The following is a 26,416-nucleotide window of genomic DNA, read 5'->3' as shown; positions in this document are numbered from 1 at the left end:
TGTGGGGGGGGGGGGGGGAGGCAGGGGAGTCTGTTGTTTGGTTTTGTGGATTTAACAGTATTCTGCAAATAATCAGTTCTATTTTTTGTTGACATTTCCCACTTGCAGAAATTAGTTGTACACTGTATTCTACAAAGAACTCGCATAGTCTTTCATAGACCACACCTCCAGAATGATACTGTACTAGAAATCTACACCTACATCTACAGACATGCTATGTCAGCAAACATGTTTTTCATACAAGCATATTAAAAATGTCCTTTATGAGCCAAACATGCCACAACAATAGAAGTGCAGTTCTTCTATTATAAGTCCCTCTACACAGAAGACTCTACTGGCATGGATACCTCAGCCAAAGACAATGTCTTCACATGCCTAATCAACATATCTATGCAAGTTAAACATTTTTGCAGAAACCTCCTGTAAGATTTGCTGCTTGCTTGAGTCTAACTGTTCAGCTTACACCCCCCAGCTTCTCTACACCCAAAACTGCAAAAGCTCTTACCCTATACAGAAGTTTAATGCTACAACTGCTAAACTGTTGCCAGCATTCTAACTTGGGTATAAAAGCCTTATTAGAACAAACCAACCTATCCCAAACTTTACACAAAAACAATAGGCAAAAAAGAGCCATAGCCTGGATAGACAGATGCAGGGAAGAGCCAAGGGATGGATGATTCACAGGCTAAAAAAGGGTCAAAATGACAGAGGCTGGCCAAGATCTTTGTTTCTCAGGCTTTATGTCAAACTTGAGGGGTTTATTTTGCAGAATACAAGAATTCCCACAGTAAAATATATGCAAGCAACCCAATACTAAATAAAACAAAATTAGTATCAAAAGTAACCTGACCGCGTTACTTTCATATTACTCTAGTAGATGAACTATCTGTGTGCTACATGCCTGAATGGGGGTGAGTGGGGAAGAATTTGGGGGAAAAAAAAAAAAAAAAAAAAATCTGTTCACTTGTGAGCACTCACAGTGCATAAGCAGCTCTCTTCAACAGGGGACCGTACTTCTGCCAGGGCCTGATCCTTAAGCATGTTTAAAGAAAAACATCTTCCACACCTGATAATGTATTTTTCCCTATGTGTTTTCAATAGCAAGGCAGACCAAATAGCATATTGTCTTACTCTGTCCTACAACTATTCCCCATCAAAAAAGACAACGAATGATGCTAGCCAAGCACAATTGCCACAGTCAACCTAAAAATCTCCTTAACTTTAATACATGCAAATCATAGTATAACCCACTGTACGTATACTATAATTCTAGAAATAGTACATAATTTTCTAAAATTCCTATGGTATTCAATAAAAATCTGACTACCATTTCCTGCATCACAAAAGGCCTTTTCTGTTAGCAGCCCAGGTGTTCAAACAGACTTAAGTGCAGTTAATGGAAATGAATTGCTAATTTCAGCCAATACTTGAAAGGAATATGTTTATAAACTAAGTTGTCCTGCAATTGAAGAGATGCAGTGACTATCTCAACAGGGAATTCTGAGTAAGTCTAAACACAAGAAAATGTTATTTTACTAAGATTATTTGGGTAAAACAAAAAAATACAACTTACATTCAAAAGAATCCTAACAAATTTTGCATGATGTGCAAAATCTATCTTCAGAACTCCAGGTTTTTGTACACCCATTGCTTACATATTCCTTCCCCACCACGTAGTCTGTATTTTCCTCTCTATTTTTATTTTGTGTCTACTGTTCTTTCCTAAAGAACTTTACTTTTCTAAAGAATAGCAGCACCGCCTTTCCTTCTTGCCTTTCAAAGTGAAGAGCTCATCTACAAAAGGGATAATATAGCACATTAGTCATCCAGCATATAAAAGTATTTAAAAATTAAATGTCATAAGGAGATATGTTGTAGGAAGCTCATTTTAAAAAGACCTGCTATTTCAGATCCTTGTAATACTCTGTGGTTTTTTGTTTGCTGTTTATTTTTTAAAATAACATTTGCTCTCAATACAAAGGATGGAACAAATGTTTCTCTTGACACTTCCCTAAGACTGCAAGGGGATGACAGCAATGTACCACCAACAAAGGATACAAGTAAGTTAATTGATATGAATACTGTAACATTTAAGTTCTCCAAAAGAACATACTTTAATATGAAAATTTAATATACAAAGGATGACAAGGTATATGGAATTAAACTCCTCATTTATTAATATCTTTTTTATCTCCTGTGGAAAGTCTTCTAACTTCTGATGGAGCAGGCAGAAAAAATTTCAAGGATCCTCAGGTAAACTCCAAATACACAAAGCACAGCTTATAAGAATCTCTACAGACTAACCCAGTCATATTTTCTGTGGAGATGTACCCAAGTTAAATAAGTTAGGCAAGACAACTGAGGAAAACAAAATACATAACCAATAAATTCCACAGTTTAACCAAGTAATGATGAAATATGATGTGCTTAAAATACTTAAAGAAATTTCTTCAAAGAACAGGCTATTCTTACAGTTTACATGTGATGATCAGGGAGGTCAATGGTTAAAATACACCAGGAACATTCTTCACTAGCCTAAGTTTCCTACAGGCTCTGAGGTGTATTGTCCAGATTTCTCCTAAGGAGCCACAAAGATTTCTAAATGTGAAAGGAACAATGTGTCTGCCAAACAGAGCATTGAGAAAAAGACACACATTTCGGGTGTATCTGTGATCTAAACTTCCAAATATAACTGATGATTCAGCAAGGCCACTGAAGTGTCAATCTCCACCAAAGTTTTAATCAAGGTTAGTTATTGCCAAATAGCATCTGTCAACAAGCCCCCACCAAAAGCGGAACAAATCTGTAAAAACACCAGAGCTTCTACTCACAGACAAGTATGAAAACTATTGCCTTTTAAATAGCGACAACATGGTTTCACAATCATTTTCCATTTCCCACTCTAGCATATGACAAACAAGACACTAAATCAAAAAAGGCAAACAAGGCAGAACTCTGAAGTCTAACAAATGGTAAAATTCACAAAGCTAAAGCTCAAAATCTGAATTCCATTCTCCATAGTAGTTCTGTAAGGGGGGGGGCGAAAAAAGGAATTACTCTATTATACATACTGGGTTGGCTTCCCAGTATTGACTGGCTACTTCTATAACTCTTTACTAGTTGCAGAAGCTCCTATTTTGCTACGTAGTAATAACAAACTACCTAGCAGTACAACACTACTCTCTGTACTACAGACCAACCAATTTGGAAGCTAACCAAAAATCTCACAATATAGAAAACACAGTAGATCAGATAGCAGTGGTGACGAAACAGGATTAAAAGCCATATTTGTTATATATATTTTAATATTGTGGTCATACAGGATTAATGCAAAGCAGAAATGACTAATGCTCTGCTAATGTCTACGAGAAAAAGGACAAACCATAATGGGCTTAAGCTGCATTTAAAAAGATACAGAGTTTCTCTCACTGCTTAAAATAACAGCTATAAAAAGACCTCAGTAAAAAACGGGAACAGATTGCCTAAAGTAATTATATAATCATCATTGCTGGAGTCTTTATGAAAAGGATTAGACAAAATAGTAGCTAGGAGTAACACAGAGTATACATGACCCTGCCAGAAATGCTCCAATGCAATTACAGTATCAGATGTGTGCACTGCCAGATGTTTCTCCTGCATGGATTTCTCTTTTCAAAAGAATGGTTCTAAAGATGACATTTAACACGGCCACAGAGTTTCAGCTGTCATATTCACAATATTCTAAGTGAATTATAGAATGAAACTGAATTAAGATCGATTAATAGCATTTCAAGACATGCTCAGATAAGAACAGAGAATATACACAGGGAAATTATGCACAATAAAAAGAATGCAAAACTCAAAAAGAGTTCAGAATATTAAATCTTTTAAGAACTTGATGTGAATAGAATTTTTTAAAGAATCTAATGATGGGAAATCTTAAAAGATACTAGAAAAAATTCTACTTTTAATATTCATGCTTAAGTTAGTTGAATAACTTTTAACTGTCTACTCAAAATAATTTGTTTTCAGATTTACCTACTTGTCTGCTCTGTGTGTGTTTAAGCGGATCAGTGTACTGCGAGGAAATAGACATCGAAGCTGTACCCCCACTGCCAAAGGAAACAGCGTATCTTTATGCCCGATTTAACAAAATAAAAAGGATAGCAGTCTCAGATTTTGCTGACATTAGTAAGTAATGTTCAAATTTTAATTTCCGATTACCTGATAGTACATTTGAAGTTGTTGTCCCTTAAGAGTATGCCAAGATTACCAAATAAGATAGATTTTATACTTTGCTAGATTTCATTATGTGTATTACTTATTTAATTCAATGCTTGTATTAGAACAGGAACTGTGAAGGCAATATGGAAACCCATTTCGGCCCATGATTCCATCTTAATATTCCCACACATCCAGAAAAAGAGCAGTTTGCTAAAAAACAAAATTTAAGTCTGCATCCCAGACAGTCTTAAATGACCAGGTATTATTTTTCCTTCAAATGCTCCAGGGACATCCCTCCCAGCTATCTCACTCTACAACATGACAAATTCTATGAATATCTGAAATCACATTGTCTCTAAGGAAAAAGGAAGGATCCAAAGCATTTTCCTTATTATTATTTTTTTAAAATTTAAGACCATGAGGAAAGCCAAATGTGGATTTTTATCCATATTTTAATAATATTTACATTTGTAGATCGCAGTTAGGATGGTGCAGCCAACAATGTAACATTTAACGTATACAACCACACACGTTTCACATGACATGTAATTATAAATCCAAAATTTAGATTTTCATTTCTTTTGTGTAAAGCTACCTTGAGAAGAATTGATTTTAGTGGAAATAGGATAGAAGAAATAGAAGATGGAGCCTTCTCAAAGCTTCTGTTATTGGAAGAACTTTCTCTTGCTGAAAATCGACTTATAAAACTTCCCGTTCTACCTCCCAAACTAACAACATTTAATGCAAACCAAAATAGAATCAAGAGCAGAGGAATCAAAGCAAATGCTTTCAAGGTAAGTAAAAGACAGTAATTTAGGTAACCGAAGTAAATGAAATTAGTAACCAGACTATCCAGTATACCACCAAATTAATTTTTCTGTATTTTTGTAATCTAAGAAACACACTACAACAAAGAAGCTTTCCAGCTTTTGTTTTGTTTTTAAGGCACTTTGGAATAACAGTCCTTTGTGCACTCGCTCTCTCATGTCGTTCATATAAAAAAAAAGTTCTACGGAATATCTTACCTACTTCCTTTCCCTCTTACATGCAAAGAAAAACTCGATTCAAAAATTGATGGCTCAAATACAGTTCTGAGGACCGCAAATACTAATAAACAAGGATATAGCTTTTTTGTGGCCTCGAGTTTTATAACCAATAAGCTGACATTGAAATTTCCAAAACATAGGCCTCTTCTATGAGTTTCTTGATACAATGGAATTCAACATTCACAGCAAAAGAATGTTTCATGGTAGATCACTTCACAGGCTTTCTATGTGATCGGAAAAAAATACCTATGTCTCCTAACAGGCACAAGTTAGTTAACCTCAAGTAAGTAGTATCAGCACTAATAATCTCTCTTTCTTTCTGTTAGAAGCTGACAAATTTGGCCTACCTCTACTTAGGACATAACGCACTGGAATCTGTTCCCCTTAACTTACCAGAAAGCCTGCGTATTCTTCACCTTCAGGTATTTTTGAAGTATTTCCTTAACATTCTATTACGAATAGCCTCATTAGTTACATACTTCAAACCAAACACACTGTCTTTTAAAACAGTTCACACTGCAGTTGTGCTACAGTTGTCTAATGCTCCTCCAAATAAAACAATTTGCCTCTAATCTGTATGGCCACAACCATTCAGTGTTCAGAAGTTGTTTGTTAGCTAATTCCCGTGCAAGAATTTCTCATTAGTTTCTGTATATCAAGGACAGGAAATGGTAAAAATAAGCAGTAATCTTTTATCAAGAATACATTTCAAACATGAATAACCTCAAACTGCTTATCACCTCATTGATTGGTTTGAAGAGACTTGAGTCCTACATATCTATAGTATACACAAATCAATCCCAATGACAATAAAATGGGAGGGCAAGAGGAATAAAATTAAAGTTTGAAAATTCCTCAACATATATGGGGGGGGGGTGTATATATATGTGTGTGTGTGTGTATTTATTTATAAAAACTTGTTTTGTTTTGCAGTACAATAATATTACTACAATCACCGATGACACATTCTGCAAATCTAATAACACACGTTACATCCGCACACACATGGATGAGATAAGGATGGAAGGCAATCCGATCCTCTTGGCAAAGCATGTTAATGCTTTTTCCTGCTTGAGAACACTGCCTGTAGGAGCATACTACTAGCCACTACTTACGTAATTATACATGCCAAAACTTAAACATGGTAACAGAAGATCATTCTTTTTCCTCTGTTTACACGTTTATATCCTCTTCCTTACTAATGTGTTTTCCCTGCACACCCGGAACCTTTTACTATGTTGAAATGTGTTCTCCTCTGAAATAACTACTTCAAAACAGCCACTTTATTTAGTAGTTACAATGTCACCCATGCTTTCATAATCTTTTCTGTTAAAGAAAGTGTAAAAATACATATATGCACACACATATCTTCTCAACTTTTATTTCACCACATAGTCTTTACATGTAGGTAAAATCACACAAGAAACTGCTTGTTCACATTCTTTACCAGTACGCAGAACAATCACTACATTTTACTTCCAAATAAACACAAAACATTCTTTGAGCAAGCTACAGAGGAAAAATACATCTTAATTCCATATCCCAATTTTTTAATCTGAAATGAAGCTTTTTCAGTGGACCTTCAAAAGTGTATTGGATGAAGTTGCTTACAAAAGAAAGTTATGTTTAGAAGTAGAACTTCTCAAAGCTTAACTTCATTAAAGCTTCCTTAAAAACTTGGTTTGTGGAAAATGAGAATAATTCCTATTTAGGCTTAGTGTAGCAAGCAACAGAGCAAGTGGAACTTTTCAAAGATGTGTTAAATCTCCTTCTACTATTTTGCTTTCAAAATTATCTAAGAGTGTGTGTGGATATATTATATAGGTATTTTATTTTTTACACGAGGTATTTTTAATTGAAATATATAAATTTTGCTCAGCTGTACTCACACGAGTCATTTTTGCAACACCAGCAACACCATTTTAATACAATGGTCAAAATACAGCATAGTATGACTCAAGTATCTTTGTTATTAACAGATGATGTAGACTGAGCCTTGTTCCACTGCTTTTTCTTAACAAGGAAATGTGGCAGTATAATTAACAGCAAAGCTGAATTAATGTTTTTACCTGTAAATAAGTAAGATTTCAGCTAGATGTCAGTGCAAAGAAACAGAAGTACCCTTGTACAACAATTTTTTCACTCATTAGGGAAAAATCAAATCAGATCTTCAAATTAAAAAGAAAAGTTGATTCTATCATCAAACTAAAAATAGTGTTAACTTCAAGCAAATTAAACTAGCATTCATTTTACTCAACTACTTTAAACCATGCAGCATATTAAAAACACAAATTGATGTGTGCAGGCCTCAACAGTCAGTTCACCTAAAACTAGACATAATTGATACAGGACACAAAGTTTTTAATTACACAGCTATACATATCTGACATTTCAGTTTCAGTTTCTCCCCTCAAATACCTACCGCAGGCATAAACTCTTCAGACAAATGAATGCCAAAAGTGTGCTAGTTACTATTACCAGATCAACTTCATACTAATTTTGAAGCTAGTATAGATTCCTAATTTGTAGAAATAGTTAAGCATCGAATGCATGATGATGTATCACTACATCTAGAATACTGATTTTACGAGATATTTTGTATTAGTTTATCTTATTTAGCTAAGCCTTGATTTGTTAGTGCTTGTGCTATGGGAAATTAAGTGCACACTTAATTCTGAACATACTGATGCTCTGCCACTAAGAGTGTTGAGACCGAAGTGACTTTCAGTCACTTTTTAAGTGACTATGTCAAGCATCAACTGTGGGCTCATCTTTCTGGAAAGAGGATGCAATTATGAAATGCAGGACAAAAATATTTTTGCCCTGAACCCATTACCCAAGAAAGACATAGTAATCCCAAATATTTTCCATTTTAAGTTATTTGGTATAACAAGAAAGAAAATCATTTTCTTAATACAACTGAGAACAAAACCAAGTCTGACAGTAAGAATAATACATGGGAAAATGAAAACCAAGTAAGTCATGAAACTTTGATGTTTCCAGGTTTTTAGCAAAAGGTAAAAAATAACCCCAAAGCATGTAAAAATACATTCCAACTTCAAGCAAATTTATACTAGGAAAAAATAAAAGCCACCAATTCTCTCATCCCTCTTTTAATAAATGCCCAAGATGGAGAAAACACAGCTAAAGTGTAAGTGTAATAACGTTACATAAGCAGTAGGCTCTGATCTTAGTCTCATCACAAATCATTATTACTAAACAAAGCTCTTTCCAGTATTAATAGGATCAGTAAATATCACTCCTCCTATGAAAACAATTATATGTATATACACAAATATATGCACATTTATGTAATATATACACACATGTAAACGTTCTAAGACCTAACCACTACCACGTTATTAATTTTATATTAAAATGTTGTATATATTTTTGAAAAAGTATTAAGTATCAACAGTAGCACTAATTAATGCTCTTAATATTTTGTGAGCAAACCAAAGTAGACAACTGGTACCTTCTGAACGCCTCATGCAGGCAATAAATTATCTGATATGGTTTAATTTACTTTCCCCATTCATAGCAAGTTAACTCATCAAAACATTAAGTGAGAAGGGCTTCAGTATGCAGGATTTTTTGCCTTCTATTTGTGTGACCAGTACTAATATCAAGCTGAATGTACACTATTCTATTTTTTTCCTGTCACTCATTTCTGTTCTGTATTTCCAATAAAACTTGAATTTTTTTTCTTGTTTATCAATATCAGCTTCAACAACCTGCTCTTCCCAGCAATGCCAACATGCTTCAGGTGTTCAGTCTCATAGGAGACTAAGGGTGCGTCTAGATCAGAAAATTATTTGCAGATGTAAATCCATTTTGCAGACATAATATTTATTGTGGCAATACAGTAAGACCTGCCATACAAAAGACTTGTGGGACACTTCACTCACCCCTTCAAAATACATTTAAAGCACTACATTGTAGATTTTTTTCAGTAGAATAGAGAAGCAGCAGCAAAGGGTAGTAATGGTATGCTCAACTCTTGATTGTGAGTGTGTGTGTGTGAAGCATGCAAGTTGTAAACTAACAGTTTCATTAAAAAAAAAACACAACTGCTAAAGCACGATGTCAGAAGTATATAATACAGAGCACAAAATGCTTACAACTGAACATTGCTCTACCCACACCAACCTAAAACTGCCCATGCTTTCTAGGAAAGCCTGCTTACAGTCAAATCAAGGTATATTTTGAATTGCTTTTTTGCTTAATCCAAGTTATCCATCCCACCGTTATTCTTGTTAACTGGGAAAACTCTCACTACAAAACTGCCATTTGTGATGGTCAACTTTTTAGACATACAGTGCTGTCCAGCTTTGCTTGAAAATTGCAGTTGTCATTCATCTCAAACATTCATTATTATTTGAAGTATTCAATCACTTCTACATTATTGCTTTCCTCCCGAGTACCAAAACTAACAGAAAAGAAAAAATAATCTACCATTCTTGGTTTTATACTACACTGTGAGAAAACTATTAGAAGGACTGTCTATTTCTACTTAACACCCTGGGTAATTTTCTTTTAAATAACAAAAGAATAGAAAAGCTATAAACCCAGAACCCCACCCCAAATAGTCTTCTCTCCAATACTATGCACAGTTACCTGTCTATATACTTGAAGCCTAGCAAGCAGGCAGGAAAAAAAAAAAAAACAACAAAGATTATAGACTAATTTTTTAATGTTGTGAGTATGAATATTAACAGAATAAGACTCTTCACTTGTTTTTATACAAATATTAAAAGCATACTTCTAGTCGCTTTCACACAAATTCCTACAGAACATAAAGTTACAAATACACATTCTCTGTAGCAATCTGCTTATTTGAATTGTCAGATTTGATCTTTGAACCCTTTATTAATTCTCTCACCTCAGAAAGTCTTCTATTTCTAAATGAAATCATCACTAATGCTAGCAGAAATACGGAGGCCTAAAAAACTCTTCGTAAGTCCATAGTCAATCATTTGATAAATATTATCCTAAATCGGTTTGCCTTTCTCAACAGCATCTTCATCCATGGAAAGAAAAATACTTTTATAAAGAATATTTGTAATGTTGACAAACTTGTAATATATGTCTTCAGTGAATTTATCTTCACACATCTTTTAGCAATGAATATATCCCTTCATTGTTTACACTCAACATCGGAACAAATACTTTTTATAACTTCTTAAAATACACACGACAATTTAAATATCATCTCCAGAGCTATCTCCTCTCTATTTTTTCATTTTTGTACTGAATTTTAAAATGAGAAATATTTACAACAGTTCACTGAATCACTGTCCCAGAAATCACAGTGACTGCTGTCATGAGGCTGACCTAAGGAGCAGAAAGCATCAAGTGAAGTTGGAAAAAACAATCAAAAAAACCCACACCACAAAGCCATAAAGCCCTAGGTGCTCTACATTCTCCATGGAGGGATTAAAGAAAAGTCCTTACACAACAACAAGCAGGATTAGATAACATCAGTTTATTACTCAGCTGAGGACAGGATTATTTTTCTTAACATTATCAGAAATTAATACTTTTTTTTCTTTAATCTATTTGATAAATTGATAATAGAAATTGATTAATCTAGCACAGAACTCAAAAGCCTAAAAGATTCAAAAATAGGAAGCAAAGCAGTTCCCACTTAATACTACAGCTGAAAAGCAAAGATGGTGCTGAGTTTAATGACAGTAAATGCTTGAACTAAATAAAACCAAACTAAAAAAACCACACACAATTAAAGAGCTAAACATCCTCCTCTAACATTAATCATCGTATAAGATGTTCTGTGTCTGTAAGACTGCAGTATTTTTACTCCAAGGAATAGTTGTTCATCTTGAAACCAGTACAAAGACAAAGAAAACAAGCCAGATAATGGTAATTTAAAACTAAGTTCAAATACTATGTTCCAGTTAAGAGTGAGGAACAATTTATTTCCCATTCAAGTAAAACATTTCAGAACTGGAAGTGCTGTCACCCAAATGCATGTTGCCACATTTTCGAGAGAGACAGATCCAGTCCTTCAGAACTAACATTTAAATGCCAAAGACTACAAATGTTATTTTCTTTTAATTTCTTCTTTTGCCTTCTTTTTTTTGTTGTTCAAAATGAAATGTAATACCAATGAAAAACTGTCTTACTCCCCCACAGAAAGGCACAGATATTTTCCCCCACGTTTGAGGAACACAGCAATAGCATAGTAAAAATCAAGACAAATACCAAGCAAGGGCATTGCCCCTTGAACACAACATAAGAACCTTTAGCTAATATTCTCTTCTCCACAACGTACAAAATTAAGATTCCCATTCTCCGCTAAAGAGTGCTAATTTCACCTCCATTGCCTTCTCTTAATGAACTACTTAAAGAACTAAATATAGTACTGATATATAAAGGCTTGATAGACGTTACCTTGAAATGTAGGAAGGTGCATCTACGATGTTCATACCACTCAGCATAGGATGAAAGGCTTCTGAAAAATGTTAGAAGATTTCCGTGTTCTTCAGTGCTACAAAAGAAAAATATATTGTTTAACCTAAACACTACTAGTCAGATGTACCAATTCTATAGCCTAAAATTTGCACTTTTTCCTTAAAGAATTTGTGATTAGTATTGTTCAAATTTGAAGCCAGAAATCACAAAAAATAAAAGAATTATTATGACAGGAAAAAAAAGCTATAGCGTAGATACTGAAAAGAAATTGAAGAACTCATAAACCAGTGTTTTCAACTCCTCAGGAAGGTAAGCAGCAATAAAGTTAGTCTTATATGTAAAATGCGATAAACGTGATAACTTGACAAAAGTAGTCGCCTGTAAAATCTTAGTTTGACTTTATGCTTGTTCATCTAATACTCTTGCTTTCGAAATAAATTCCAAGATGTTGCATAGTAAAACTTTAACCTACAAAACTGGTAAGATTAACCAAATTGCATCACTAAGCTTTAAATATTTCTGAGATTTTTGTCCTATTCAACTAAATCTTTGCATGACCCATGTTATCTGCCTCTGCCCACAGGACATCCAGCTTTTCAAGATTAACCTTGAAACTTCAGTAAGCAAGAAGGCCTGTTCATTAGATCATACATGGCATCTAAAACAAAACTTTTGATATACAGTTAAATCTTGATTTATCTGCTATTAAGGAAGATGGCGATATTCTCAATAATTAGGGAGTGGGGCAGGACGGGAGAGAGATGCCAATAAATCTGTATCTGAGAAATGGAGTGCAGAGATCTTAGAGACAAACCCATTGTAAGCAGAAATTAATAAGCCTGGATGGAGCTGAGCCGATTCTTGCAGAACGCCCTCAGTATTTCTACGGTTTTGGGCTCCCTCACAATTTAGCAGTTCAGCTACACACAGATACATTATGGCTTCATTCATGCAAATGACCCTACATTTGCACTAATAAATTGTTTGGAACCTGATGTCCTGCAAAGAGCAGTGCAGAGACACGTTTGCTGGACTTGCACTTAGCCAGGATGGATTTGGTAGAGCTTACAGTCTATATCATAAGACTGATATATCAGTGCTATTCTGGCAAGAAAATCATTCAATTGCAATGTTACTGCAAATACTAGTTTTTCATCCATAGTGCCTCTGAAAACAGAAGGGTCAGCAGTAGTCATTTTACTTCCTGGCATTTCTGAGGAATTTTCAATACAAGAGACAAAGCATAAAAGAAATAAAGAAAAGTTCCTATAGTTTTGGCTTTGCCAGTTTCAGACTAATTGAACAGCATCAAGTGAAAATGTTTACGTACAACGATTCCATGTTTAGTATAGTAAGTTTTTTCCATTTCCACTGACCGTAGTTAACAAACAGAGGCAACAATACACAGTGCCAGCTAAACCGAAGAGATAACAACTCCGGGACTTTGGTGCTAAAGTCAGGATAAAAATACAAGCAACACATACAAGAAATACAAACAGATTTTGCACTTAGAACATAAGGAAGTTTATTTCCTACACGTACTTGTTTCACACACACAAAAGTTAAATCATTTAAGCTTCAATATAATTTCAAAATTAAATATTCACAGTATCTAAAGAATCAAACAGAAGCTTCCACTCCCAAATAAACAACAAACATTTTGAAAAATATATATGAAATTACTGCTGAAGTAATTTCTAAAGAAGTTCCAAACCCTGCATAAAAAACAGAATCAAGGAAAGCTGCGTGAATTATCCATTCTTGCAGATAGGGAAAAATACACACAGTTTTGAAAATAAAAGCTGCTCTTGATATGCAGAGATGATTACTCATATTGAAAAGGATGGCAAAATATCAAACTGACACTGACAAATAACACACTGCACTAACTTGGACTGAGAGCTATCACTGTTATTTTTCATCAGTCTACAAGGTAGTAATGATTTTGCATGTAAGAGAAGTTGCAATGCATCAAACACCGGGGCTGGTACATTGCTTTATGTCACAAAATTTGATTTACTAAAGAAATTTGCTAGCAAAAAAAGTGATATGCTTTTCTACTTCAGTAACTGGTACTAAAATTACTTACTTTCATTATACATTTACTACTTTGTTCTCCTAGTAAAGCTGTGTTAGTTTGTATGTCAACTATGATGTATACAAACAAAATATTTTTAGTAGAAGTACACCATCACATTCACTCTGAGACAACCCAGGAAGGCAGGCAACAATAGAAGAAAGGAAACCAAGGCACTGGAAATCAGTAAGGTGCAAAAATCTGCCTTGGAACAATTAGGATTAGGATCATTTGAATGAAGAGATCTATACACTTGAGAGGTGCCATCACAGTAGAGTTTGTAGCAATCAGGAACTGAACAGACCTTACCCTCTTCATTGTTAACACAATTAACAGTGATGGCAATCATTAAAGCATATATACAGTTTCTTGGCTCTAATCAAAAGAGGAAATAGACAGTCCATCCACTGTTAGGAGGGATAATTGTATTAAAGACAGACTAGAGAAAATAGGTGGGAAGCTGCTTTTGGGGGGGTGGGCGGGGAAGAAAAGTTTGTCTTGGAGGGGTTTCTTTTTAAGAAAAACACAACAGGAAAAAAAAAAATTATTATTCAAATTTCTAGTAATGTAAGGATCAGGATAGAGAAAGGAAAGGAGACAATATAAGATGACAGAAACTGCCAAATAGCCAACCATCCATCCAGTATCGTCAGGGGGAGGGAGGAGGAACGCTCGTAAAGGGAACGCAGTTTTAATAAAGAAACCTGGCAAGAATGCAAAGAATGCAAAATTCCGCAAAAGCTAAGTGTCAGAATACCTGAAGCAACATGATTCTTTAATCATAAGGGTGAACAGCTTCATGTCATTGTTGATATGAAGCCACAGTCAAATGAAACAGACTATTAGCCATTGTCAAAATATACCGGGCAAGCACTGCTTTGAAAATACAAAGATTTATTTCAATTACTAATACAGGATTTTACAAGTTTACAAAACCTGACTGAGGACGATACCTGACTTACTTTTGGGAATATTTCAGAAAGTTACAGAGGTTCTAAATTCTACATGTAAATTTTACTTTAAACATCCTTTCTGTTTGAGATTAGCTATTCTTTTGGGATTTTCAGAACAGCTGAGAGCAGAAACTTGAGGCCATTAACAGAATGGTTGCAACAGTGTATTACCAAGTCACTTCAGCCATTCAAGGGAGAACTGTGCCTCAGATCCAGCTCTATTTAATATACAGGCAACAATACAATGGCAACAATTAACATATTACACAAACATACACTGGAAAAAATACATGAAGTTCATTCAGATATTGAAAATATAAAAGAAAAGCCAAACAAGTTTTATCCTAGCCTGGAAAGAACATCATCATTAAAGGAAGTTACCACAGCAGTCACAGCTGCCAACAAAATCAGGCCAAGATGAAAAAAATGCAGGCAGCACCCGCTAAATTGAGTCCCTGGAAGGACGTAGACACATACTGATTTACAATAGCTGACCTGCTCTGTGTTCTGGACAGCTTTTTTTAACCACAACTCGTATTTGTACATATAAAAATCTACACATACTATAGTAAAAATCGAGACTTAGTAATGACTGCCCACATCTCACTGTTCAGCGAACATGATTCTACACATACTACACTATGCTTTGTAAATATACATACATGGAAGAGGGCGACACAAAACTTTGTTACAAAACTACATACTTAAAATTCTTACTAAAAAAACTTGGCAGTTTTGATGAGTATCCACTTTTATGGAACTTAAAAGACTACCACAGACCTTGTGACCTTGTTTTAGCATTATGTCTTTGGTTTGTTTACATTTCTTTAGGCAATACAGCAGATGAAAATTTTTGAGGCTACATCATGAAGTAGAGAGAGATAGTTTTGGCTAACAAGTTCAAAGAACCAGTTCCAAATGTAAAAGTGAGTCTACGAATTATACCTGAGTATATACTTTTCTCATGTACAGATATTGCACTGGCTAAATTTAAGATAGAAAACTAGATTTAGTGTTTAGAAACGGGGAAAATCTGCGTTGGCATGAACAGACATATGTAATATACATGCTTTTTTGTATTGGCAAGGGAGAAAGAGACTGCGTAATAGCACCATTTCAGTTAACTGTCTCATAGCACTTAAACTGCTCATAAACAATAATTCCTAATTAGCCTAAGCTAGCCTAATTCCTAATGCTGAAGCCAACTACAACAAACACTAAAATACCAAGAAAACTTGGTATAAAATAACAAGGTACTAAAAGAGTGCATGTTAAAATTTAAGCCTCTTTTTTTTTGGAAAGAATTTAGCATTACAAAATGTCACCAGATTTAAAAAAAAAAAAAAAAAAAAATCCACTAAGAGCAGAAAACACACATCTCCAAAGCCAACATCCATGTAACAGAGAAGTCATCCAAAAACAGCAAGAAGCATATTCAGGCAGAGAGTAACTATGTATCAGGTTAAAATCACACGCCCTTCATCCAAACACCATTTCACTTTTACAAAATAACATCAGCAAAGCACAAAAGTATATAAGAAACTTAACTGTTGTAGAAGTATTTAAGGCTCCTTTAATACGCTCCTTAAGTTATTTTAAGAGAGGAAATCTATTTTAACTCACTGCAGTATGCAAGACTTCTTGCATTAGCATATAAAACCAAAGAATGACACTTACAGCTGTGGGAAGAATTCATGCTTCCCCTCACTTCCAAAATACCTAGCCCGTGCAGTGTTTAATATAATGCAGACATTTCATAAATCCTTCACTCTGACTTATAAATTCTAATTAGTTAGTAAAAAGTAGGAGCAGTTTTCAAACTGTCTAGAAACTCCTCCTATTTGATTAAGTAATCTATGCAACAGTGAACTAACCCAACAATTAATGGGATATCAAGCCAAAACAAAGGAGAAAAAAAAAAAAAAGACTGGCAACAAGATTTTTCATAGATATTCTGGTCCTCAACACTAATAAAATATAACATAAGTGATAACTGGTGCAAAGGGGACTCAAGTAAAATCAAAAAATAGAAGACTAAATATTGTGATTCCATTTGCATACATATTTTATTGTCACAACATATTTAAGGAATAGTACATGTCTTTTAAAAATAGGTATTATATATTGCAGCAGTACCTGGTTGAAAATAAACTGCTGAATTTTGCTTCTTTTAAAAACATGTTACTCAAGTGTTCTAGCATTCCTGTCTCCTTCCAAAGCAGGATGGGCTTGGGAATTACAAATGAATGCCAAGTTTTTAACTCTGGTGCTATTAAAGACCCTTTTCTGTCATGCATTATGAAAAATGAAGCCAAAAAATTAGAAAGCTGAGGAGGAAAAAATCCAGGCCAGTAGAGAAAACAGAACAGAGCTAGACAATAGATTTGGCAAGACTGGGCCAAGGAGGCAAAAGAAGGAAACAGAAACTGGTAGGGAGGTTGAAAAGAATGAACAATACAAAGGGAGACCAGATTTAGCTGGTCAAGAATGGAGGGAAAGGGTAGGAATCAAGATTTTAAGAGCAGCTGGTGGACTTTAAAATAAAGGGCTAATTGGGAAAAGGCCGAAATTGGACATGAAAAGAGGGGATTAGGACTTAGAGTAAGAAATGAGAACTAGCTTAACAAGGGTTGGGAAAAGGATGCTGTTTTCAGAAAGATTTTAAAAAAGGGAAAAAAAAAAAAAAGCCATAAAGGGAGATCACATAATCGGATTAAGTCAATCTGACAGTGGGTTGCTGTCAAAACAGACGTTGTCAACATCAGCCCCGCGCTGGCCACATATTTTACTGCCTGGGATCAGCAACAAACACTGTGACATTGCAGGACAAGTCAAATAGAAAAAATGAAGTTTGAAGGGGTTGTGGGGAGGCAAGGTTGCGTTCCCCCCCCCCCAAATTACTTTTTCAACCAAATGACTACGTTGAACTTATTTGCCACGTGGCTTCAAGAGTATACACTGACAAATAGAGGCTAAAGAGAAAGAACTGCTTGCTTTATTGACAGCAAAGCCTTAATTCATCTTACATCATTCATGAAAACTTATGTTTACTTATGAATACTGCCGTAATGTGGAAAAGGACCAGTGCAGTGAAGAGACAGGGACAAGACAGCAGTGCTCAAGCCAGGATGAAATAAAGTCTGCCACTACTTCAATGCATTCCTTTCCAGTGTGACTACTAAGTTCCAAGACACTTCTGCTGTCTGTAAATACTCATGAAAAAAACAGAGTAATTTCCTCTTCTAAATCCTGCTTCTTGAGAGCAGTCAGCTACTATTCCCAGTTACACCACTAGCTTCAGTAGATTTGTATGGAAATTCCAAAGCCTCTAAATGAAAAATTCAGCTCTCAGTACAGACTAATGAAGCCTGAGGTAACTCAGTAGACCTTTCTTTTCACCCATCCATTTGCCTTCCCTCTCCAAATCTAAAAAATAATATAAACCAAAAGAAATCACATAGTATGTATGTTTTCTTAAGACATGGCACAAATACACTATCCCAGGTTTTTAAACTATGTTCTATTGTTTTTAAAATATCAGTGAAAGAATTCCTGACATAAAGAAGATAAATGGAATGGTGAGTAGAGAATTAGAAACAGGCAAGTCCTGGGGAGGAGTTCTGGATGTACGCTTTAGCCATTACTCACCCACGTTGCACATCTGCAACTCACATACACATCTGAGCAACAGTTAACGTGTTGATTACATAAATTAAAATGCAATAGCTGAGATGACCTCGTAACATCTTTCTCTGAACCAAACGATTTCAAACAGCTAAACCACATTATAATCCAAAAACTGTTTCTGTTTAACATGAATTTGTAATGGTCCTTTCAGGCCTTAAAAATCATACCCATTTCATCTTCTCTCCAGAAGGATACAGACAAGGGATCGGAAGTGTTTAGGTTAGGCTAATAGTACATTACCAAACAAAGAAATTGACTGCCAGCAATTTACATGAAAACACAGTACTGCATTTAGTATCAGATATCCCATACAATAACTTTCCTTAAACAAAAAACTCCACCTTACCTTGACACAAACTTGCTCACATCTGAATCTTCTCTAGATTCCATTATAATGCTGAGATCACTAATAACAGCAGACACACTCTCTTTGTTCTAGATTGGAGAAGTAACAATGCAATATTTTAGAAATTTCTCTAGCAAGGAGAAAAAAAAATTATCTATTTGCATATAAAACAGAAATATATGCAAATGCTGCTAAGTACTATAATCCTTAAAAAAGCATTTTTTTAAACTGCAGCTTATATGTATGGACATTTTCTTTCATTTCAACAGTATCAGTATTACCCATATAACAAGGCTTTTGGAATAACACCTGAACTTGTCAGCATAGAGAATATATATGTATAAAGGAAGACTTATACATAAGAGGTTCATCTACTTCCTTTCATGTCACGTCCACTTCTTTAAGATTCTTCTCATTTCCAACACAACCCTTAGCTGCCACATATAGCAGAAAACTCAAATATAAGGTTTCATCTGAAAACCGTAATAATGCTACCCCAAGTTAAAAAAATTTCCTGTTAGTTTTCCTTTTATTTTATTTTACAGCCTATAGTTTTGCCTCAAATTCTTGTCCCTTTTTACAATAATAACTGTTACTCAAGGATATGTGCATGATAATAAAAATAAAATGTTCCCAAAGTAAAATATCTAACAGCCTATAAAAAGAAATAAGAAAAGAAGTTCATATAGTAGAAATGAAGCCAGAAAAGAACTTCTTTTTTCTAGTACTTTTCTAGTACCTAGTACTGGTTGGACAGAAGTACTGCTAACACTGCCATCAGTAAAGATGGAAAAAGCAAACAAAGACACTACAAAGTTTGGTGGATTGAGTAAGTAACATCAGGAAAAATCATTGTAAATTTGGAGCAAAAGGTTCAACACGTGCATGGAGCTGTAGAGAAGCTGCTAGTCTTCACAACCTAACGTCTAAAGAAACCGGTTTTCCAATAAATGGGTTATTAACATATGCCAAGACCCCATCTTGGGGTCAAATAAAAAGTTCTAAAAGGAAACTGTTGAGAAGAAAGCAACTCTTATTTGAATGATTGCTTTCTCAAGTGGTTTAGGCTTGTTTTGGCAGATTTTCAAGCTAATTGTACATGTCCTCTCCTAATACCTAAGGACAGTAAGAGGGGAAAATAAATAAATCAAACAATGCTTTTGCATTAACCTGTTTTCTTATCCACATTTTGACCTTTGTAAGCATCCACCTATGCACAATGGTGAACAGAAGGGAGCTTCTTTGCTTGCACCCAAAGCTGGCAAAACACTAGGTAGCTTGGGAATATAAACTATATGCTACCCTGAAGCTGTGCCAAAACTAAAGAACCAGCTAAGATGCAGAATATCTCAGGCAGTGAGTGACCAGTACCACAGTAATATAAACATAATCTCAACCATTCAAGGCTAGTCAGAGTGAACTCAGATCTGCCTACCCCTCTTTGTACAATTGTATCCTGGAATACAGCTTTTAACATGAATGACATTTAACATTTTGTTCAAGATAAAATGAGAGATAATTACAAGAACGATTTGTTACTGTGTATTAACAGGTTTGATTTAAGGTACTATGGAGCTGAGTTAACTCTATTGTAACTTAACTACTGGATTAAAGCTAGAGTTAAGAGTGTGAAAAAAATTTATCTTCTGCTGCATACCAATGTATTTGTTACCTACTACACACTTCCTCAAAACAGCTGTTGTCTTTTATTTCTCAAGACGGGTGAAACTAGTTGCAACTTTACACTATCTTGCCCATGCTGATCTCGGTACAGGTTATGTTGAATACAACCATTAATGCCACATCTTAGAAAATAGGCTTCTCCATTTTTATACACAAGAAGCCAGAGGCACAGAAAAGTTAAAGCTAAGTTTCCAGGTCTTAGTCTGGCCTAAAGTCACAACTTCCCTGAGAGCTCTGGAGGCAGATTCCTGCATCCACAGAGGACCTGCAGACTTCATCGCAGGATGACCTGCACAGTATACAAAGTCTGTGGCAAAACCAAGATAACATGCCACTACTTTTACACCACAAAAACAGTCAAATAGAGCTAGGCAAAATGTCTGAATGGAATTGTTAACAATCTAGTAATGAGATATGCTTTTTCATTATAAAGAAATGGAAGAGAGTAATTTTTTAATCATATAAATTAAAAAATTGTATGTCTTAAAAATACAATCCTTAAGTTTGAATTTTTGAACACCTAAATTCTCTCAAAATCTATTTGATTTAAACAGCTCTAACAAAATTAAAAGTTAGAACTGCATACAATGGTTGTATTTTACAACTCTAAGCAAACCATTACATTATGATTCGTACAACAGCTAAAACGTATTAACATTTAAGTAAACGCAAAACCTTTAATAACATTCAAGTTCATATACAATCACAAAAACTGAGTAAAGGGACAGAAATTAGTCTGTGCTTGAAACAGTAAGTGTACTTCTTTATTTGGGTGTATAACACCAAAAACAAAAACCAAAACCTGTATAATACGACACAATTAAAAACTGTACTCTTCATTGGTGTCTGCTTAACTAATTTACCATTTTCCACAACACGTCCACAACCCACGCCATTCAAATGCATAAAATATTGGCAATTCAAGGTTTATTAACTTAAGGTTAATTGATACATCGTCTACATTGTATATTAAATTGTAAGTTACAGGTGCCATGTACTTTCATTTAAAAAAAAATTAATTAATGCAAAAAATTAACTCAAAATGATATTTTCACAACTGAAGTGGTTTTTTTAAAGGTATACACTTGGTAGTCTATATAACACACGCTAGTGTAGCTCATCAGCGCTGAAGCAGTACAAGTTTTAGGCATTACGTAGACAAGTGCTTCCATCTAGTGGTGTAATAGGTTTAAGCATCACCAAAGCAGCCATAAATAAACATCAGCTACCCATCTGAGCTCCACTGACACTAAAAGACACTAGGAGCATACAGCTGAAAAAACCCCACTAATCTAGCCAAGTCGTATGATTAACGCAGGCTATTTCCATGCTCAAAGCTAAGTGCACTTTTATACAAGCAAATGGTAAAATGATATCACTAGGACTACAAGTTTCAAGTCATGCATGGACTTAAGAGGTTGCAGAATAACCTCATTCAGCTGAACACCTGCAGTTTCAAATTATGCAATCCACATGTGACTATCTAAAAACTCATTTCCTAAATTCATAACATGGCTTTCCTTAAGATTAGGAAGGACATCTTTACATAGCAAGGCAGTTTTTAATACTATCAGGTCCAATCACATTCAATTTAAAAAAATACCTTTAAAGCTGAGCTGAAAATCAAGTTCTCTTGAGAAGAAAATTTTCTGATGTCAAAAATATTATTACAAATTGGGGTACATTATTACAAATTGGGGTAGCAGCTGTTTTCCACTGCTTATCATTTTGAATTCTGTGCTAAGAATAGATTTTTATGAAAGAGCTTCCTGGCAAAAAATCTGTAATCATTAGTGTAATTTCTGTGCAGTCCTGTGACACAATGGCTAGTCACACTAGCCAAGCAAATAGAAATATAACCAAAGCAAAAAAAAAACCCCAATTGTTCAAGTTTGCAGTGTTTTAGCTTTTCCTCAGTCTCCTCAAGAGAGGCAAGGTTCGGAATTTTCCAGTCTCCAGAACAAGCTACCTGCCTATAGGAGAACATAATTTCGTGACTCAATGTTGAACCTGACCTTCAGAACTGTTTTGCTTGCACATGGAATTCAAAAGTTGGGTCCAGCTGTTATAGAGTCAAAACAACCCACTGAGGCTTAGATTAAGGAGACTTAGGCAATCAAATGACAAAATATCAGTTGAAGGTTTCAGCTGGAAAAGCAAGTATTGACATTTGTCCATCTGAAGTTTTGTTTGCTTGGTTGTTTCTTTTTTAAATACACATTGATCCTTACCTGCATTTCAAGAAGCTGGAATTCCAATTGAAAAGACAGGGAGTGGCAATTCCCTGATAATCTGTGCTTCCGGACTGTTCTGTTTCTAGCTGTTATAAAATAAAATAAACAAAATACTTGATTATAATTCTATTCAACAATTACTGCATTTCTTCCATGAGTCATATTTAAAGTACCAACTGATACCATCCATCATATAAATAGTCACATTAAACATGTTAAAAAAAACCTAACTTCGTAGTAGTCTTTCACTTTCCCACTATGAAAAGTACTATTTACTCAGAAACTATTTTGTCAATAAAGAAAATTCTATTGTATTTCAAAATAGTTGTCTTTCTGCTACCAGTGAAAGTAGAACTACAACATGCATTTGCAAATGTAATGAACTGAAACAGCATGCTCAGCATAGCGCAAGTAAAGGGCACAAAAATGCTTACTTTTTTCCACTGTTTTCTTGGAATGACTTGTGAACTGAATACCAGTAAATTTCATTAAAAATGAGAGATCTGTTTCTAGACTTTCAAGTTGAGCTTTCAGGTCTGACAGAGATTCATGTCCCTTAGATCCTCCCCGAAATTCTCTTTGGAATGATTTTCTAGAATTGAAAAAGGGCAAAAATAAAAAAAAAAATCAAAAGGGCAAAAGACCCAGACATAAGAACATGTTTTGTCACATCAATAGAGCAATACCATTAGATAAAAGGCATCTGTAATGTGATCTAAGGAGTTTCAGACCAAGATCAGTTTTCAATGAGTCAAGCTTCAGTTGGATCATATTACTAGGAACAGTAAAATATTCTAACTTACATAAATACTTTATGTTCACTGCCAGGTAGACATAGCCTTTATCATAAGTCTTGAATGTAAGCATCCATTTTGAGGAATGTACAACAAAAATGAGCTGTGATGCCTTTACTCATCTAAATGACTTATTTTATCTACAGAGTGTACATTTATCATAAAATATCAGTTAAATAATGGAAATAAAAAGCCCTAATATGGCACTTCTTCAGCATATAACTAGTCAAACCTGTACATGCCCCCAATCCCCCCCCCTCTTTTTTTTTTTTTAAGTACATATGCACTGAGCTGTTTCACAGTGCATAATGGAAAACACAGCCTTTGCAGTCAACAACTTTGCAGGGCCCGCACAGTAACGTACCTGATACCATGCTCTGACCATTATGACTGCCTTTTAACCAAAAAAAAAAAGCAAACAAACAAACCAAAATCCCAAAAAAACCCCCACAAACTACCAAAAGAAGGCAGTAAAGAGGGATCAACTATTTATTATTTGTAATATTTTACCATATATAGCCCATGTCCTGAACAAGATCAGCACTGTAAAAATAACATAAGGAAAGTCCTAACGTAGAGGCAAAAGCTTATCCTAAACAATTTTGACAAAGAAACACTATTAATCCGACATATGAAAAAAGGCGTACATTGACATTAGTATCTCCTCGTCAGAAAAAAAGGTGGATTCTTGTTGGCTATCTTCATACTTTTCAGCCAATAGTTTAATTTCTTCTTCCAGCGACTGGATTTCGTCTTCATAAACTTGACAAATGCTGTTGTCCATTTCTCAGAATCAATGTTACTAGATAAAACAAAATAAGTATATTTCTTAGGCCAAATAAAAAAAAAAATCCATTTTCAAAATAAATTATTTTCATCCAAGGAATTAATTTAAGAAGTGCAAATATAACATTAGGCAATTGTTTCTCCTACCTCTCTACTTAAAATAAGACAGTTCTATTATATTTTGTGACACTTGAAAATTACTACACACAATTTTTAAATATCCCAGGTAGCTTTGACAAGTATAATAATTCATACCTCTGCAAAGAATTCTAGAGTGTCATACACTCCTGTTTGCTGTGGAAGATTAAATTAACGTATAAACCTTGATCCTCAGCAACCATATTTGACAGGAATTGTTTCACCAAGTTGAAAACAGAATTAGGCTTGCAGTAAAACTCTGCTCTTAATGCTACAGTACTCTGTCATCAATGTAACTCCTACTTAAACCCTAGAAAGACCACTTAGAAAGACACTGCTCTGCAAGTAGATATTACAAGAGCAGAAAAGCTGCTTTTCCCATAATTCTGAATGTAACAAAGCTTCCTAAGAAACATGGTAACTCACTCTGCTAAAAGCATCATGAACAGGAAAGATTCTACTTCCAATGAATACAGGAAGCTACTAGATATCAGCAAGAATGTGACAAAGAACAAATTTCTGACTTTACATAAAATAAAGAAAAGAAAAAACCCTCAAGTTTTCTCCAAAATAGATATCAATTTTGAAAAAAATGTAGTTTGTTGCATTTTGTTGCAGTTCCTCAAAGACTTAATTCATTAAGTAACAATTAAACCAATTTTAAGACACAGATCACTGCATAGCCTCCAAATACAGAAGTTAATTCGGGAATCTAACATAGTCAAAAGCTTTCTTTGAGATCTTTTTAAATAATCACGATTTCACCCAGGAGCATATCCAGCTGTTTTACATTTGCTGTAATAGAACAACAAGCTGTTCTGCAGACAGCAAGCAATCCTAGTCAGATACAGAAACTGAACCCAGCTTTGACCAATTCACCTAACAATTCACCCGATTAAATGAAGCACAGCTGTTCCTACTAACACCATAGCACAATCTGCCTTTCAAGTAAACAGCAGTAAAAAGACACAAAGAAACAACCGTGTTTCACGAATAATTCAAAATAAATAAACATCAATTTTAAGAAAAAAAAAAAAAATATCTGACATTCAGCCTAGACATGACACATTCAAAGGAGAACATTATGCAGCTCATTACCGATGTAATAATACTTTCAACCAGGGGGAAAAAAAAAAAAAAAAATCTAGTTTTATGTGTGTTTTTAAACAACCCTTACTGTATTTACAAGATTCACACTAACACAGTCAATAAAAAGGGATGACAGGGAAATAGGATTCTGTTGGTTTATTTGATAAGAAACAGCATCTGAATAACACATATAAGAAAACAACATTCAAAACATGTTTTGCATTAAAAACTTATTTAGTGAATAAAGAAAGTATATGCAATTAAGGAATTGCTGAGATTGTGCCTAGTCGCGACTTCTTCTGAAATTTTAAAGCCATCTTATGCAATGTATAACAACAAACAATATCATTTGCGACAAGAAACAGAAGTTCTCCAACTTTTAATGCATTAGGGTTTTTTTTAACTGGATACATTGAAGAAAGTTTTGGTCATAATAAAGAGTACGTTGGGAAAAAGAAAAACATTACAATCGCCAGAACTTTACCCTAGGTTGTTAGCCAATTCCTCTTTTAACAGCTGGCTGTTTTGAAAACAGAACACATACACTGCTTACTGCTATTTTAACTCAAGTGATTTTACTAGACTGCAGAAGACTCAAAGACTAGTTATAACCTCAAAGAGCATTATCTCCAGAAAAAAATACCCGTAGATACTTTTAATTAAACATATATTTAACAACAATCAATCATTTCTCCTCACTCTAAGCGTACACACACACATATGTTTGTGCATTAACGGTAAATATTTCACATTTCTCCGTACCTGCCCGTACACACCCCTAAGGATTTGCTTTTATGCTGCCACAGGAAGAGCTGGGAAGAGCATTCACGAGTTTGTGAGAAATGAGCTGGCCGGCTTCTGCGCTTCGTTGCTTCGCTTCCAGCCCGCAAATCTCACCGGGTAGCGGCTGGAGGGACGCTCAGGGAGCCGGTGCTGTCCCACTCCACC

General features: G+C 34.8%; 2 protein-coding genes across 2 annotated transcripts in view; one reads left to right on the top strand and one right to left on the bottom strand.

Annotated features, from left to right (window-relative positions):
• The window catches only part of OGN (osteoglycin), a 9,794-nt gene extending 3,358 nt beyond the window's left edge, over positions 1-6,436 (top strand). Inside the window, exons 3-7 of the mRNA XM_009579155.1 lie at positions 1,982-2,060; positions 4,012-4,170; positions 4,795-4,997; positions 5,576-5,671; positions 6,183-6,436. Coding sequence (XP_009577450.1) covers positions 1,982-2,060; positions 4,012-4,170; positions 4,795-4,997; positions 5,576-5,671; positions 6,183-6,353 — 708 coding nt within the window. The 3' untranslated portion in view covers positions 6,354-6,436. The remainder of the gene's footprint in view (positions 1-1,981; positions 2,061-4,011; positions 4,171-4,794; positions 4,998-5,575; positions 5,672-6,182) is intronic.
• Positions 6,437-10,532: 4,096 nt separating this feature from the next.
• Positions 10,533-24,239, bottom strand: LOC104077788 (centromere protein P-like). The gene is made up of 6 exons (XM_009579156.1): positions 24,103-24,239; positions 23,096-23,253; positions 22,659-22,747; positions 18,745-18,833; positions 11,661-11,757; positions 10,533-10,583 (listed from the first exon to the last, which is right to left on the bottom strand). The coding sequence occupies exons 1-6, from the start codon at positions 24,237-24,239 to the stop codon at positions 10,533-10,535; spliced, it is 621 nt and encodes a 206-aa protein (XP_009577451.1).
• Positions 24,240-26,416: the final 2,177 nt, after the last annotated feature.

Source organism: Fulmarus glacialis, unplaced genomic scaffold (assembly GCF_000690835.1).
Source record: "Fulmarus glacialis isolate BGI_N327 unplaced genomic scaffold, ASM69083v1 scaffold4926, whole genome shotgun sequence".
In the NCBI taxonomy this organism is placed as follows: domain Eukaryota; kingdom Metazoa; phylum Chordata; class Aves; order Procellariiformes; family Procellariidae; genus Fulmarus; species Fulmarus glacialis.
This window is presented reverse-complemented; position numbering and strand designations above follow the sequence as displayed.

What these genes read in the sequence shown, in the direction of transcription:
- LOC104077788 (XM_009579156.1), bottom strand. Translation starts at nt 24,239, where the DNA reads ATGGACAACAGCATTTGTCAAGTTTATGAAGACGAAATCCAGTCGCTG. An exon ending in GAGGAGATACTAATGTCAAT is followed by an intron (nt 23,254 to 24,102) that starts GTACGCCTTTTT and finishes TTTCAATTCTAG; the next exon opens with AAAATCATTCCAAAGAGAAT. An exon ending in TCCAGCTTCTTGAAATGCAG is followed by an intron (nt 18,834 to 22,658) that starts GTAAGGATCAAT and finishes TCTCCAATCTAG; the next exon opens with AACAAAGAGAGTGTGTCTGC.